Here is a 12740-nt window from a genome sequence, read left to right as displayed (position 1 = left end):
GCAGGAAATATAGGGACAGAGTGATCTCCTGGACGAGTTTCGATCGCCTAGATGGGTCGGAGAGGAATTCCCCAGATTTTTTCTCCCAAATTGGCCATTGGGTTTTTTATCTGGTTTTTCGTCTCTCCCGGGAGATCACATGGGTTCGGGTGGGATGGAGAGTGAAAGTAGATTTGAGGTTAGGATCAGATCAGCCATGATCTTATTGAATGGCTGAGCAGGCTCGAGGGGCAGATTGGCCTACTCCTGCTCCTATTTCTTATGTTCTTATGTTTGACTCAGAAACACACTGGTCCTGGAGATAGACTGGGGAGAAAGGTGAGAGAGAGTCCCATTGACTCAGATACACACTGGTCCTGGAGATAGACCGGGGAGAAAGGTCAGAGAGAGTCCCATTAACTCAGATACGCACTGGTCCTGGAGATGGACGCTCCCGCGCGCGCCCCCTGGCCCTCCCGCGCTCGCCCTGATGGGGCTCTTCTCAAGTAAACCAAGCAGTGCAATAATACACCCCCAGAATCAAGGCCCTGCTCCTGGGGAAGGTGATCAGGCCCCAGGAACCAGTACAAGTGAACAAAGTCAGATTCAAGGCCCTGCTCCTGGGGAAGGTGATCAGGCCCCAGGAACCAGTACAAGTGAACAAAGTCAGATTCAAGGCCCTGCTCCTGGGGAAGGTGATCAGGCCGCAGGAACTCTGAGATGAGGAGAAACTTCTTCACTCAGAGGGTGGTAGGTCTGTGGAATTTGCTGCCCCAGAGAGCTGTGGAAGCTACATCATTAAATAAATTTAAAACAGAAATAGACAGTTTCCTAGAAGTAAAGGTAATTAGGGGTTACGGGGAGCGGGCAGGAAATCAGACATGAGGCTAGGTTCGGATCGGTCATGGCCCTGTGGGTGGCGGAGCGGGCCCAGGGGCTGTGTAGCCTGGTCCTGCTCCTACTTCTTGTGTTCTAATTCTGTGTTAGATTTCAGGAGATGGTTCTATTCACAGGGATTAGTGGAGACCTCGGGAACAGGCTGCCAGCTAGGAGTCCTTCAAGAGTAAATTGGGCCTGTTCCTGGCTGGGGTGGAGATCACCTCTTACAGAAGGTAAGTACTGCAGGAAATACAGGGACAGAGTGATCTCCTGGACGAGTTTCGATCGCCTAGAGGGGTCGGAGAGGAATTTCCCAGATTTTTTCTCCCAAATTGGTTATTAGGTTTTCTATCTGGTTTTTCGCCTCTCCCGGGAGATCACATGGGTTCGGGTGGGATGGAGAGTGAAAGTAGATTTGAGGTCAGGATCAGATCAGCCATGATCTTATTGAATGGCGGAGCAGGCTCGAGGGGCCGATTGGCCTACTCCTGCTCCTATTTCTTATGTTCTTATGTAACCAGTACAAGTGAAGCGACTCCTTCTCCCAGAGATTTATTAAGCGTGAATACTCCAAGAGTTGACCAAAAATCAGGTTAGTAATATTAATCAAGGAGTCAATTTCTGCTGTAAGAAGGGATGATACCTTAGCAGGTTCCTCTAATGAGGCCATATGGGTAGAACTAGAGAACAAAAAGGGGGCAAGCACTTTGCTGGGAGTGTACTATAGGCCCCCAAACAGTAAGGGGGAGATAGAGGAACAGATATGTAGGCTAATCTCAGAGAAGTGTAGAAATAATAAGGTAATAATTGTTGGGGATTTCAACTTCCCCAGTATTAACTGGGATAGTCAGAGTGTGAAAGGCTTAGAGGGTGTGGAATTCTTAAAGTGTATCCAGGAGAGCTTTTTCAGCCAACATGTAGAAAGTCCTACAAGAGAGGGGGTGGTACTGGACCTAATTCGAGGGAATATAGCAGGGCAAGTGGTAGAAAGGTTAGTAGGAGACCATTTTGGTGACGGTGACCATAATTCGGTGAGATTTAAAGTAGTTATGGAAAAGGACAAAGATGGACCGAAAATAAAGGTTCTAAATTGGGGGAAGGCCGATTTTAATATGATAAGGCAGGATCTGGCCAAAGTGGACTGGGATCAGCTACTTGTAGGAAAATCCACATCAGAGCAGTGGGAGTCTTTCAGAAAGGAAATAGAGAGAGTACAACGCCAGCATGTTCCCGTAAAGGTCAAGGGTGGGACCAACAAGCCCAGGGAACCCTGGATGTCAAGGGACATACAAGATTGGTTTAGGAAAAAAAGGGAGGCTTTTGGCAGATACAAAGGACTAAAAACAGTGGAAGCCCTAGAGGAGTATAGAAAGTGCAGGGGGGTAATTAAAAAAGAAATTAGGAGAACGAAGAGGGGGCATGAAAAAACACTGGCAGGCAAAATAAAGGAAAATCCCACGGTGTTTTATTAGTATATTAAAGGCAAGAGGATAACCAGGGAAAGAGTAGAGCCCATTAGGGACCAAAGTGGCAATCTGTGTGTAGAGCCGGAAGATGTAGGTGAGGTTTTAAATTAATATTTTGCATCTGTGTTCACTATGGAGAAGGACGATGCAGGCATAGAAATCAGGCAGGGGGATTTTGTGAGAGGAGGTACTAGTGGTTTTAGCAGGCTTAAAAGTGGATAAACCCCCAGGCCCAGACGAAATGTATCCCAGCCTGCTGTGTGAGGCAAGGGAGGAGATTGCAGGGGCTCTGACACAAATTTTCAGAACCTCTCTGGCCACAGGGGAGGTGCCAGAGGACTGGAGAACAGCTAACGTAGTACCATTATTCAACAAGGGTAGTAGGGATAAACGAGAGAATTACAGGCCAGTGAGCCTAACATCAGTGGTAGGGAAATTATTGGAAAAAAGTCTGAGGGAAAGAATTGGTCTCCACTTGGAGAGGCAAGGATTAATCAAGGATAGTCAGCATGGCTTTGTCAGGGGGAGATCATGTCTAACCAATTTGATTGAATTTTTCGATGGGGGTGACTAGGTGTGTGGATGAGGGCAGTCCAGTTGATGTAGTCTGCATGGACATCAGTAAGGCTTTTGACAAAGTCCCACATGGGAGACTGGTCAAGAAGGTAAGAGCCCATGGGATCCAGGGCAATTTGGCACATTGGATCCAAAATTGGCTTAGTGGCAGGAGGTAGAGGGTGATGGTCGAAGGTTGTTTTTTTGACTGGAAGCCTGTGTCCAGTGGTGTACCGCAGGGATCGGTGCTGGGTCCTTTGCTGCTTGTGGTGTACATTAATGATTTAGATATGAATGTAGGAGGTATGATCAGTAAGTTCGCAGATGACGTGAAAATTGGCGGAGTGGTAAATAGCAAGGAGGGAAGCCTCAGGCTACAGGAGAATATAGACGGGTTGGTTGGATGGGCAGTACAGTGGCAAATGGAATTTAACCCTGAAAAGTGTGAGGTGATGCATTTTGGGAGTACTGACAAGGGAATACACAATGAATGGTAGAACCCTAGGAAGGACAGAGGATCAGAGGGACCTTGGTGTGCATGTACATAGATCCCTGAGGGCAGCAGGACAGCGAGAAGGCATATGGGATACTTGCCTTCATTAGCCGAGGCATAGAATATAAGAGCAGGGAGGTTATGATGGAGCTGTACAAAACGCTAGTTAGGCCACAGCTGGAATACTGTGTGCAGTTCTGTCGCCACAATATAGGAAGGATGTGATTGCATTGGAGAGGGTGCAGAGGAGATTCACCAGGATGTTACCTGGGCTGGAGCGCTTCAGGTATGAAGAGAGACTGGACAGGCTGGGGTTGTTTTCCTTAGAGCAGAGAAGGCTGAGGGGGACCTGATTGAGGTGTACAAAATTATGAGGGGCATAGATAGGGTCGATAGAAAAGAACTTTTCCCCTTAGTAGAGGGGTCAATAACCAGGGGGCATAGTTTCAAGGTAAGGGGCAGGAGGCTTAGAGGGGATTTGAGGAAGAACTTTTTCACCCAGAGGGTGGTTGGAATCGGGAACTCACTGCCTGAAAGGGAGGTAGAGGCAGGAACCCTCACAACATTCAAGAAGCATTTAGATGAGCACTTGAAACGCCATAGCATACAAGGCTACGGACCAAGTGCTGGAAAATGGGATTAGATTAGACAGGGCTTGATGGCCGGCGCGGACACGATGGGCCGAAGGGCCCCTTTCTGTGCTGTATAAATCTATGACTCTGTGGTAGCACTCTTGCCTCTGAGGCATAAGGTTGTGGGTTCAAGTCCCACTCCAGAGACTTGAGCACAAAAATCCAGGCTGACACTCCAGTGCAGTACTGAGGCACTGTCAGAGGTGGCGCCTTTCAGATGAGACATTAAACTGAGGCCCTGTCTGCTCTCTCAGGTGGATGTAGAAGATCCCATGGCACTATTTTGAGAAAGAAAGACTTGCATTTATATAGTGCTTTCATGACCAGCAGACGTCTTGAAGTGCTTTACAGCCAATGAAGTACTTTTGAGGTGTAGTCACTGTTGTAATGTGGGAAAGAGCAGGGGAAATATCCCCGGTGTCCTAGCCAATGTTTATCCCTCAATCAATGTAACAAAAGGATAATAGCAAAATACTGCGGATGCTGGAAATCTGAAATAACAACAGGAAATGCTGGAAACACTCAGCAGGCCAGGCAACATCCGTAGAGAGAGAAACAGAGTTAACAAAAAGATAGATTATCTGGTCATTATCACATTGCTGTTTGTGGGAGCTTGCTGTGCGCTATTTGACTGCCGCATTTCGTACATTACAACAGTGACTACACTTCAAAAGTACTTCATTGGCTGTAAAGCACTTTGGGACGTCCGGTGGTGGTGCAAGGCGCTATAGAAATGCAAGTGTTTCTTTCTTCACTGGTCTCACCAGCGACCTCTTCTGGCTGATGGTTGATTGACAGACGATAGTCCGCGCATGCGCACAGGGAGCGGCGGTTTGGACCGAGTCCGGCGCAGCGACCCCTCCCGGTCACCAAGGGCAACAACTGCGTGTTCCCAGTGGAGACCAACCCCCCTCCCCCACTCGGAGCTGTGCCTGTGCACTCGGATCCTGCCGGACGGAGTCGGTGCTGGCCATTCCGGGGAAAGGCCTTGGTGTCGGGTCCAGAGTGGCGATCGGTGACGCAAAGTGAGTTTTTGGCTGGAAATCACAGCAGGTCCGGCCGTATCTGTGTGGAGAGGCCGGACCTGCTGTGATTTCCAGCAAAAAAAATATTTTTTGTCTTTTTTTGTTTTTCATACAGACCCCAGCATCTGCAACATTTGACCCCTTGTGACCCCACCTCATTGTAATTTGATGTAATGTTTTCCTGACTGACCTGTTTGGACACCATTTACACCTTTGATTGCTGTGATTATCTCTCTGCCGAGGTGTGATAAATGGCAGTTAGAAAGATTACCTGTAAACATCTGACATTATTCTCTGACTATATAAGCTGTGTTTTTATGCATCTCTCCACTTCACCTGACAAAGGAGCAGTGCTCCGAAAGCTTGTGATTTCAAATAAAGCTGTTGGACTATAACCTGGTGTTGTGTGAAGCCAATTATGTGGCACTTGTCGAACGCCGTTTGGAAATAAATGTTAACCGCATTGCCCTCATCAACCCTCTCTGTTACCTCATCAAAAACTCAATCAGAATCAGAGCGGCCGGGCCCGGCGGACGTGCGGCCAGGGCCCAGGCACCAGGAAACCCAGAGTGCAGCGCTTCCCCCATCCGAGCCGCCGCTTCCTGGTTTCTTCAGCCAGTTCCACCGAGTCCGAATCGGGAAAAGGACAGGAGCCAGGCTCCCAGAATGGCCTGCGGCCCCGGGGAGCATGCGCACTCTCAGTGGGGAAATCAGCGCGTTGGATAGAGCGGTTTCTGGGGCGCGGGGAATTGTGGGTGCTGCGGCCGCCATTAGTCAGCGGCTGTCGGGAAGAGTTTTATTGCAGGCTGACGGAAGGTAGGTCCCTGGCCGCCTGTGTAGGTCTTTTTGTTGCTTCATTGTTGAGGATGTAACTAGTAAAATAGATAAGGGAGAACCAGTGGATGTTGTGTATTTGGACTTTCAGAAGGCTTTCGATAAGGTCCCGCATAAGTGATTAGCATGTAAAGTTAAGGCACATGGGATTGGGGGCAAGGTATTGACTTGGATAGAGAACTGGTTGGCAGACAGAAAGCAAAGAGTTGGAATAAATGGGTCTTTTTCCGAGTGGCAGGCAGTGACTAGTGGGGTACCGCAGGGATTGGTCCTTGGACCCCAGCTATTCACAATATATATTTATGATCTAGACAAGTGAACTAGATGTAATATCTCCAAATTTGCAGACGACACAAAGCTGGGTGGGCGTGTGTGCTGTGAGGAGGATGCAGTGAAACTACAGGATGATTTGGACAGGTTGGGTGATTGGGCAGAAGCATAGCAGATGCAATATAACGTGGATAAATGTGAGGTTATCCACATTGGTGGCCAAAACAGGAAGGCAGGTTATTATCTGAATGGCAATAGATTGGGAGAAGGGGAAGTGCAACGAGACCTGGGTGTCCTTTTGCACCTGTCGCTGAAGGTAAGCATGCAGGTGCAGTAGGCGGTTAAGAAGGCAAATGGTGTGTTGGCCTTCATAGTGAGAGGGTTCGAGTACAGGAACAAGGATGTCTTGTTGCAGTTGTACGGGGCCTTGGTGAGAACACACCTTGAGTATTGTGTGCAGTTTTGGTTGCCTTATCTGAGGAAGGATGTTCTTGCCGTGGAAGGAGTTCAGTGAAGATTCACCAGGCTGATACCTGGGATGGGAGGAATGACGTATGCGGAGAGATTGGGACGACTGGGCTTGTACTCGCTGGAGTTTAGAAGAATGAGAGGAGATCTCATTGAAACTTATAACATTCTGGCAGGACTGGACAGACTAGATGCAGGAAGGATGTTCTCAATTGTCGGGGAGTCCAGAACCAGGGGTCACAGTCTAAGGATAAGCGGTAGGCCATTTAGGACAGAAATGAGGAGGAATTTCTTCACCCAAAGAGTGATGAACCTGTGGAATTCTCTACCACAGAAGGCAGTAGAGGCCAATACATTAAATATAGTCAAGATGGAGTTGGATATATTTCTTAAGGCTAAAGGGATCAAGGGGTATGGGGAGAAAGCAGGGACTGGGTACTGAATTTTGATGATCAGCCATGATTGCATTGCATGGCGGAGCAGGCTAGAGGGGCCGAATGGCATACTCCTGCTCCTATCTTCTATGTTTGTATGTTTCTATGCTTCAGTTTGAGCTGGAGTGGAGATGGAGGAGAAGCTGCTGGGTTTAACCCCCAGTACTTCTGAGCCCAGGAGGACCCAACAATTTCCAATGTGAGACTGTCAAGGGAGGTGGATTCTAGGGGAGATTAGGTTGTTACACAGACACTGTCCGTACAATGTAAAAGAGTATTGTTTTAGGAACAAGTATTTCTGTAGAGGCTTTTAATCCAGTTTACATCTACAGATTTGTTTTAATTCATTCTTGGGATGTGGGCGTAGCTCGCAAGAGCAGCAAATATTGCCAATCCCCAGTTGCCCGTTGAGAAGGGGGTGGTGAGTCACCTTCTTGAACTACTGCAGTCCGTGTGGTGAAGGTATTCCCACAATGTTGTTCGGTAAGGAGTTCCAGGATTATGACCCAGCAACGATGAATATATCTGAGTCAGGATGATGTGTGACTTGGCGGGGAACTTGGATGTGATGGTGCTCCCATGCAACAGCTGCCCTTGTCCTTCTAGGTGGTGGAGGTTGTGGGTTTTGGAGGTTCTATCAAAGTTCTGGTCGAGTTGCAGATGTATAAAGTTCCTTTCCTTCGCCCCCTCCCACCTCTCCCTCTCTCTCTCCTCCCATAGAGGCCAGAGTCTTGTGTAGGCCCAGACCAGGTGGTGGATTCCCTTCCCTGAAGGACATCAGTGAACCAGTTGGGTTTTTATGACAATCCGGCAGCTTTCATGGTCACTTTTTTCTACTGCCGGCCCCACAAATGACCAGATTCACTGAGCTCAATTTCACAACCTGCCTTTGTTTTCTTGTGCGTTCTCTCTCACGCTCCCTGTTTTAAATTAATTTTACAGGGCACTGGAAGGGGAGGATTTACAGACGGTAAGCTCAGACCAAACATCACATCAAGATCTGACAGAGTCACTCGACTCATCGGATCTGAATATCACCGGCCTCTGAACATGGAAGCAAAAAGCACCGTTCACAACGGGGAGAAACCGTACACGTGTTCTGTGTGTGGACGAGGCTTCAACCGACCCTCTGGCCTATCGAGACACAAGCGCATTCACACCGGGGAGAGGCCGTTCACCTGCTCTGAATGTGGGAAGGGATTCACTGAGTCATCTGACCTTCAGACACACCAGCGTGTCCACACCGGGGAGAGGCCGTTCACCTGCTCTGCGTGTGGGAAGGGATTCACTAATTCATCTCACCTACTGAGACACCAGCGTGTTCACACCGGGGAGAGGCCGTTCACCTGCTCTGCGTGTGGGAAGGGATTCACTAATTCATCCCACCTGCTGACACACCAGCGAGTTCACACTGATGAGAGACCTTTTAACTGCTCCGACTGTGGGAAGTGCTATAAAGGTTTCGGGGAACTGTTACGCCATCAACGTGTTCACACTGGGGAGAGACCGTTCAGGTGCTCGCACTGCTGGACTGGGTTCAGGCGATCATCTGAACTCACTGTACACCAGCGCACTCACACTGGGGAGAGGCCGTTCACCTGCTCTGAGTGTGGGAAGGGATTCACTCAGTCATCCCACCTGCTGACACACCAGCGAGTTCACAAGTGACTGCAGGGGTTGGATTCTGTTGTTGCTGCTGTTAATCACATCCAGGACTGAACCATGTTCATTCTGACAGTTGGGGATTGTTTCTGCTGATATTAATAACTCCGGCAACTGGGCTGGAGTTTAATATTCTGGATAGATGTCAAATAAATCAACTTTGTTTTAAACACATTGTTATAGATTTTCTTCTTTCCCACCGGAGTGTTTAGCATCACCTGGCTGGAGCTCAAAGGACAATCTGGGGGAGGATCGTATGGTGGGAACAGAACTCCAGCCTGGACACAGTCCTTCAGGGCCACACTGAGAGGGGCAAACGGCACTTTGGTCTTTCTTGTCTCTCTTCACTGACAGCAAAGTTGCCGTGCGGGTTAATCTCGAGGCGTGTGAGAAACGTGTCCCAGCCGCTCTCTGCCATGATTCAGAGCTCCTAGGCATGGAACAGAAGGCTCCTTTAGGAATGTAGCCCCAGTGTTATTTTTTTAATGGCCTTATTAACCTGTGTGTCGCTACTTTTAGTGATTTGTGTATCTGTATCCCGGGAGCCCTCTGCTCCTCCAGCCCATTTAGACTCTTGGGGGAAAAATTTGGTGATGCCCCCTTTGGGTCGCTAACGTCGCCGGGGCTAATTTTAGCCCTCCAAAAAAGTTAGCGCCCCATGCATTAAATTCAGCGGTAGCGCCCCAAGCAGGAGATGGGGTGCTACTGGAAGCGCTCCCCTCCCTCTTGAGGCGCTACCAGTGAATTTCACGGTGCTTTGTGCAACAGCGCCACGCCCATCGGCATATAGCACCGCGTCATAGCAGACCGCCCTCCCTGATTAAAGGGGAGGGGTCTAGCACTGCACACACCAGGGCCCTGCTGGACCACCGGGGAACGGGGTGTTGGATCAAGAGGAACGCCGGGCTGAGCGATCGCAGCCGACACCCCCGAAGAAGAACGGGGAAGGGGGCAGGTGCTGGCAGTCAGCCAAAATAAAAAGTTGCTATCCAACACCTGCCCTTTAAGTGGCGCCCCCACGGCTGCAGGAACGACCCCTGACCCTGTTGGGCATATCGTCCGGCGATAGGTCAGGGGTAGCAACCCAAGGTTGCAGCCGGGGTGCTGTGCATGGCGATGACATCATTGCCAGCGGTGCAGTGCCGCGGGGCGCTACCGTCTACCGCCACCGCTAACCTGCTGAATGTCACAGGAGGCACAAAGCAACCCACTTTTACCCCCTTGTTGTCCAAGTAGTGTGTGGCCTCCTTCTTCCCACCAAAACACCACCTCACACTGATCTACAGTGAAATTCATTAACACCACTTCACACTGATCTATAGTGACATTCATTAACACACCACCTCACACTGATCTATAGTGAAATTCATTAACACCACCTCACACTGACCTATAGTGAAATTCATTTGCCAATTACATGCCCATTCTGAAATTTATTAATATCTTCTTGCATTTTGTCTTCCTCAGTATTAACTCTACCTCCCAATTTGGTCTCATCGACAAATTTTGAAATTGTTCTTCTGATTCACGTGTCCAAATCATTTCTGTAAATGGTGAACAACAGTAATCCCAGCACCGATCCCTGTGGAACACCACTTCCCACCTTTTGCCAGCCTGAGTAGCTGCTCCCAACCCCTACTCTCTTCTGTTTTGTGACCAGCTTGCTATCCATAACAGTATGTAAGAGCGACAAGATGACCCAGGTCAGGCCATGTGGAGTGAAGGGCCAGGCAGCAGAATGGATGGAAAGATGGCTACAAAACAGAAATCAGAGGGTTGGAGTTAAGGGAAGTTTGTAGCGATCTTTCCATCCATTCTGCGGCCTGACCGTGGTCATCTTGTAGACCGTACATACTGCAGACACAGTGCACCAGTGGTGGAGGGGGTGGATATTGAGTCCTGTGGCAGGGGCGCTGATGAAGTTGATTTATCTGTCCATGAGTTTTGAGGCATCGCTAGTGGCGTTTTTCACCACTTTCCACCTTTAAAAACAACCTTGCTGCCAGTTTATTAAAGCCATTAACAGCCGCTCGGATGGGACACACCAATAAATGAGGCCTTTTTTCCCTCAAAATGATAGGCCTGAACCCGAGTTAGAAAACATTTAGTAATTAAACCAGACTGGGCGGGGCCTGAGGTGCGAGTTAGTAATGGAAAATTAGTGGCCAGCGTACTTCACACCAGGCCTGAAGACCTGGGGACTCGGGTTTCTGTGTCATTTATTGATTAATTTCGTTTATTGCCCAATCTCGATCAGACTGGCGGGTCATCTTGCTGTCTGACGGAGGCGAGGGTCCCCAATGGAGGGCTCTCAATGCAGGAGTCCTTCCCAGCACCATTGGGGCTCTGGGGTGGAGACTGTTGCAGGGAGCTGTCGTGTGCAACAGTTTAAGCTCCTTTCCGGACTCCAAGGTCAGATGTGTTTTCTGCGGCCTAGAGGAGTCCACGGGCCGTGTATATATTCAGTGTGAGAGGTTGCAGCCCCTGTATAGTTCCCTGAAGGGGCTGCTCCTCAACTCTTGGTTACACTTTAGCCCCACGCTCCTAATCTTTGGCCGCCCGGTGCGGAGTGGGGGTGGGTAAGTCGGAGGATCTTCTGGACCTGCTCTTGCGCCTGGTGAAAACAGCAATTTGTAGGTCCAGGATGGGCGGGGCCCATGGGGGGGTCACTCTGGCTGCCTGCCTCTCTCCTGCGGTCTTGTCCGTGGAGAGGGAGCAGGCGGTGTCCACCGGTTCACTTGATACCTTCCTTGACCGGTGGACACGGAAGGTATCAAGAGGCGATAATCGATCCTCACAATCACATTGTGATTTAATTATTAATTGTGTGTGTGTCACAAATACATTTCTTCTATTTTGATACAAAAGTTCTACTAGACATGTTAAACTACTAGTTATTTAATCAGGGCTGCAGCTGCTGAAAGGTTGACTGTACTGAGGTTTGTGGCCAGAGCTGGCAGACGTGTTGTTCTGAAGTCTGATGTCTCACACCTGAAGAGTCTGTTTATGTCGTGTTGTAATGACCTTTTTCTGTTGCCTGGTGTCAGAAATAGAAATCAAAGGAAGATGATGCCCCACTCTGTTAATCAACTCTTTGACACATTTCCATTCCTTAATTTACAAAGATCACAACTCCATTCGTGAACAATGGATTGCCAGTCTGCCACTTTTTAGTGAGGCTTGAAAGGATTCGCTGTGAAGCTACACCTGCCCATCTGTCTGTGTGTCACTGTGTTTGGATTGTGTTAGACAACAGTCCTAATGGGCCAGTAATTCCGGTCCCAACGTGTGAGTACGGACGGTGTACTCACGCGTGGGCCCGATGGAAGTGCTGGTTTTCAGGATGCACAGTGCATGCGCTGAAAACCGGCATTTCCTGTCCTCTGAACCAAGGGGTTAAGAGGTGGAATGCGTACGGCGTATCAGGCAGCGCGTGCACGCTGAATTTCCTTTTTTTGTAAAGAGTTGCCCGTGCGTAAAGGCCTCCGGTTTTTACGCTTGAAAATACCAGATGTAAGTACTTAGTTTTACAGGTAAGTGGTCTATTAATACAATTTAGAATTTTTTTTCCACAGGTTTGTTATTTTTAAAGAATTTACAGTAAGGTAAGTATTTTTAGACCCTATTTGTTAAAAAAAAATATTTTTTTTTAAATTTGATTAATTGTTTAAAATAGTTTATTACATTTATTCATAGTTCATTTATTTAGTGGGATTTTTAAAAACTTTTATTAGTTTAAGTGCTGTTTTGGGCGCCCTGAGTTTTCATGAGTTTGACAGTTCTTACTATCAAACTCATGAATGAACTTTTGCAACCTCCCATTGGTTGCCCAGTGCCCACGTGATCCCAGCCGGCTCATCAAAATAACTACGCTTTAATTCTGTTTAAAACTACTTTACATTCTTCAAAATAATTTAAAAGTATTTAAATCTTTACAAAAGTTACCTAAAGATGAATAAAAATACAAAAAAAGTCTTTAAAATGCTGCTCTCCATGTAGAATTGCTTTGCAGCTTGTTAAAAATTGGGGGCGTGGCCTATGTT

General features: G+C 48.3%; 1 protein-coding gene across 6 annotated transcripts in view; it reads left to right on the top strand.

Moving 5' to 3' along the window:
* LOC147118245 (uncharacterized) overlaps nt 1-8867 on the top strand; it is a 29793-nt gene extending 20926 nt beyond the window's left edge. For all 6 annotated transcript variants that reach the window (XM_085984333.1, XM_085984329.1, XM_085984332.1 and 3 more), the window contains one exon: nt 7978-8867. In XM_085984333.1, coding sequence (XP_085840459.1) covers nt 8086-8703 — 618 coding nt within the window. In that variant the 5' untranslated portion in view covers nt 7978-8085 and the 3' untranslated portion in view covers nt 8704-8867. The remainder of the gene's footprint in view (nt 1-7977) is intronic.
* The last annotated feature ends 3873 nt before the right edge of the window (nt 8868-12740 follow it).

Source organism: Somniosus microcephalus, chromosome 4 (genome assembly GCF_052327205.1).
Source record: "Somniosus microcephalus isolate GS21.2 chromosome 4, FLI_Smic_1.0, whole genome shotgun sequence".
In the NCBI taxonomy this organism is placed as follows: Eukaryota; Metazoa; Chordata; class Chondrichthyes; order Squaliformes; family Somniosidae; genus Somniosus; species Somniosus microcephalus.
The sequence above is the reverse complement of the archived record's forward strand: the minus strand, read 5'-3'. Positions and strand labels throughout refer to the sequence as shown.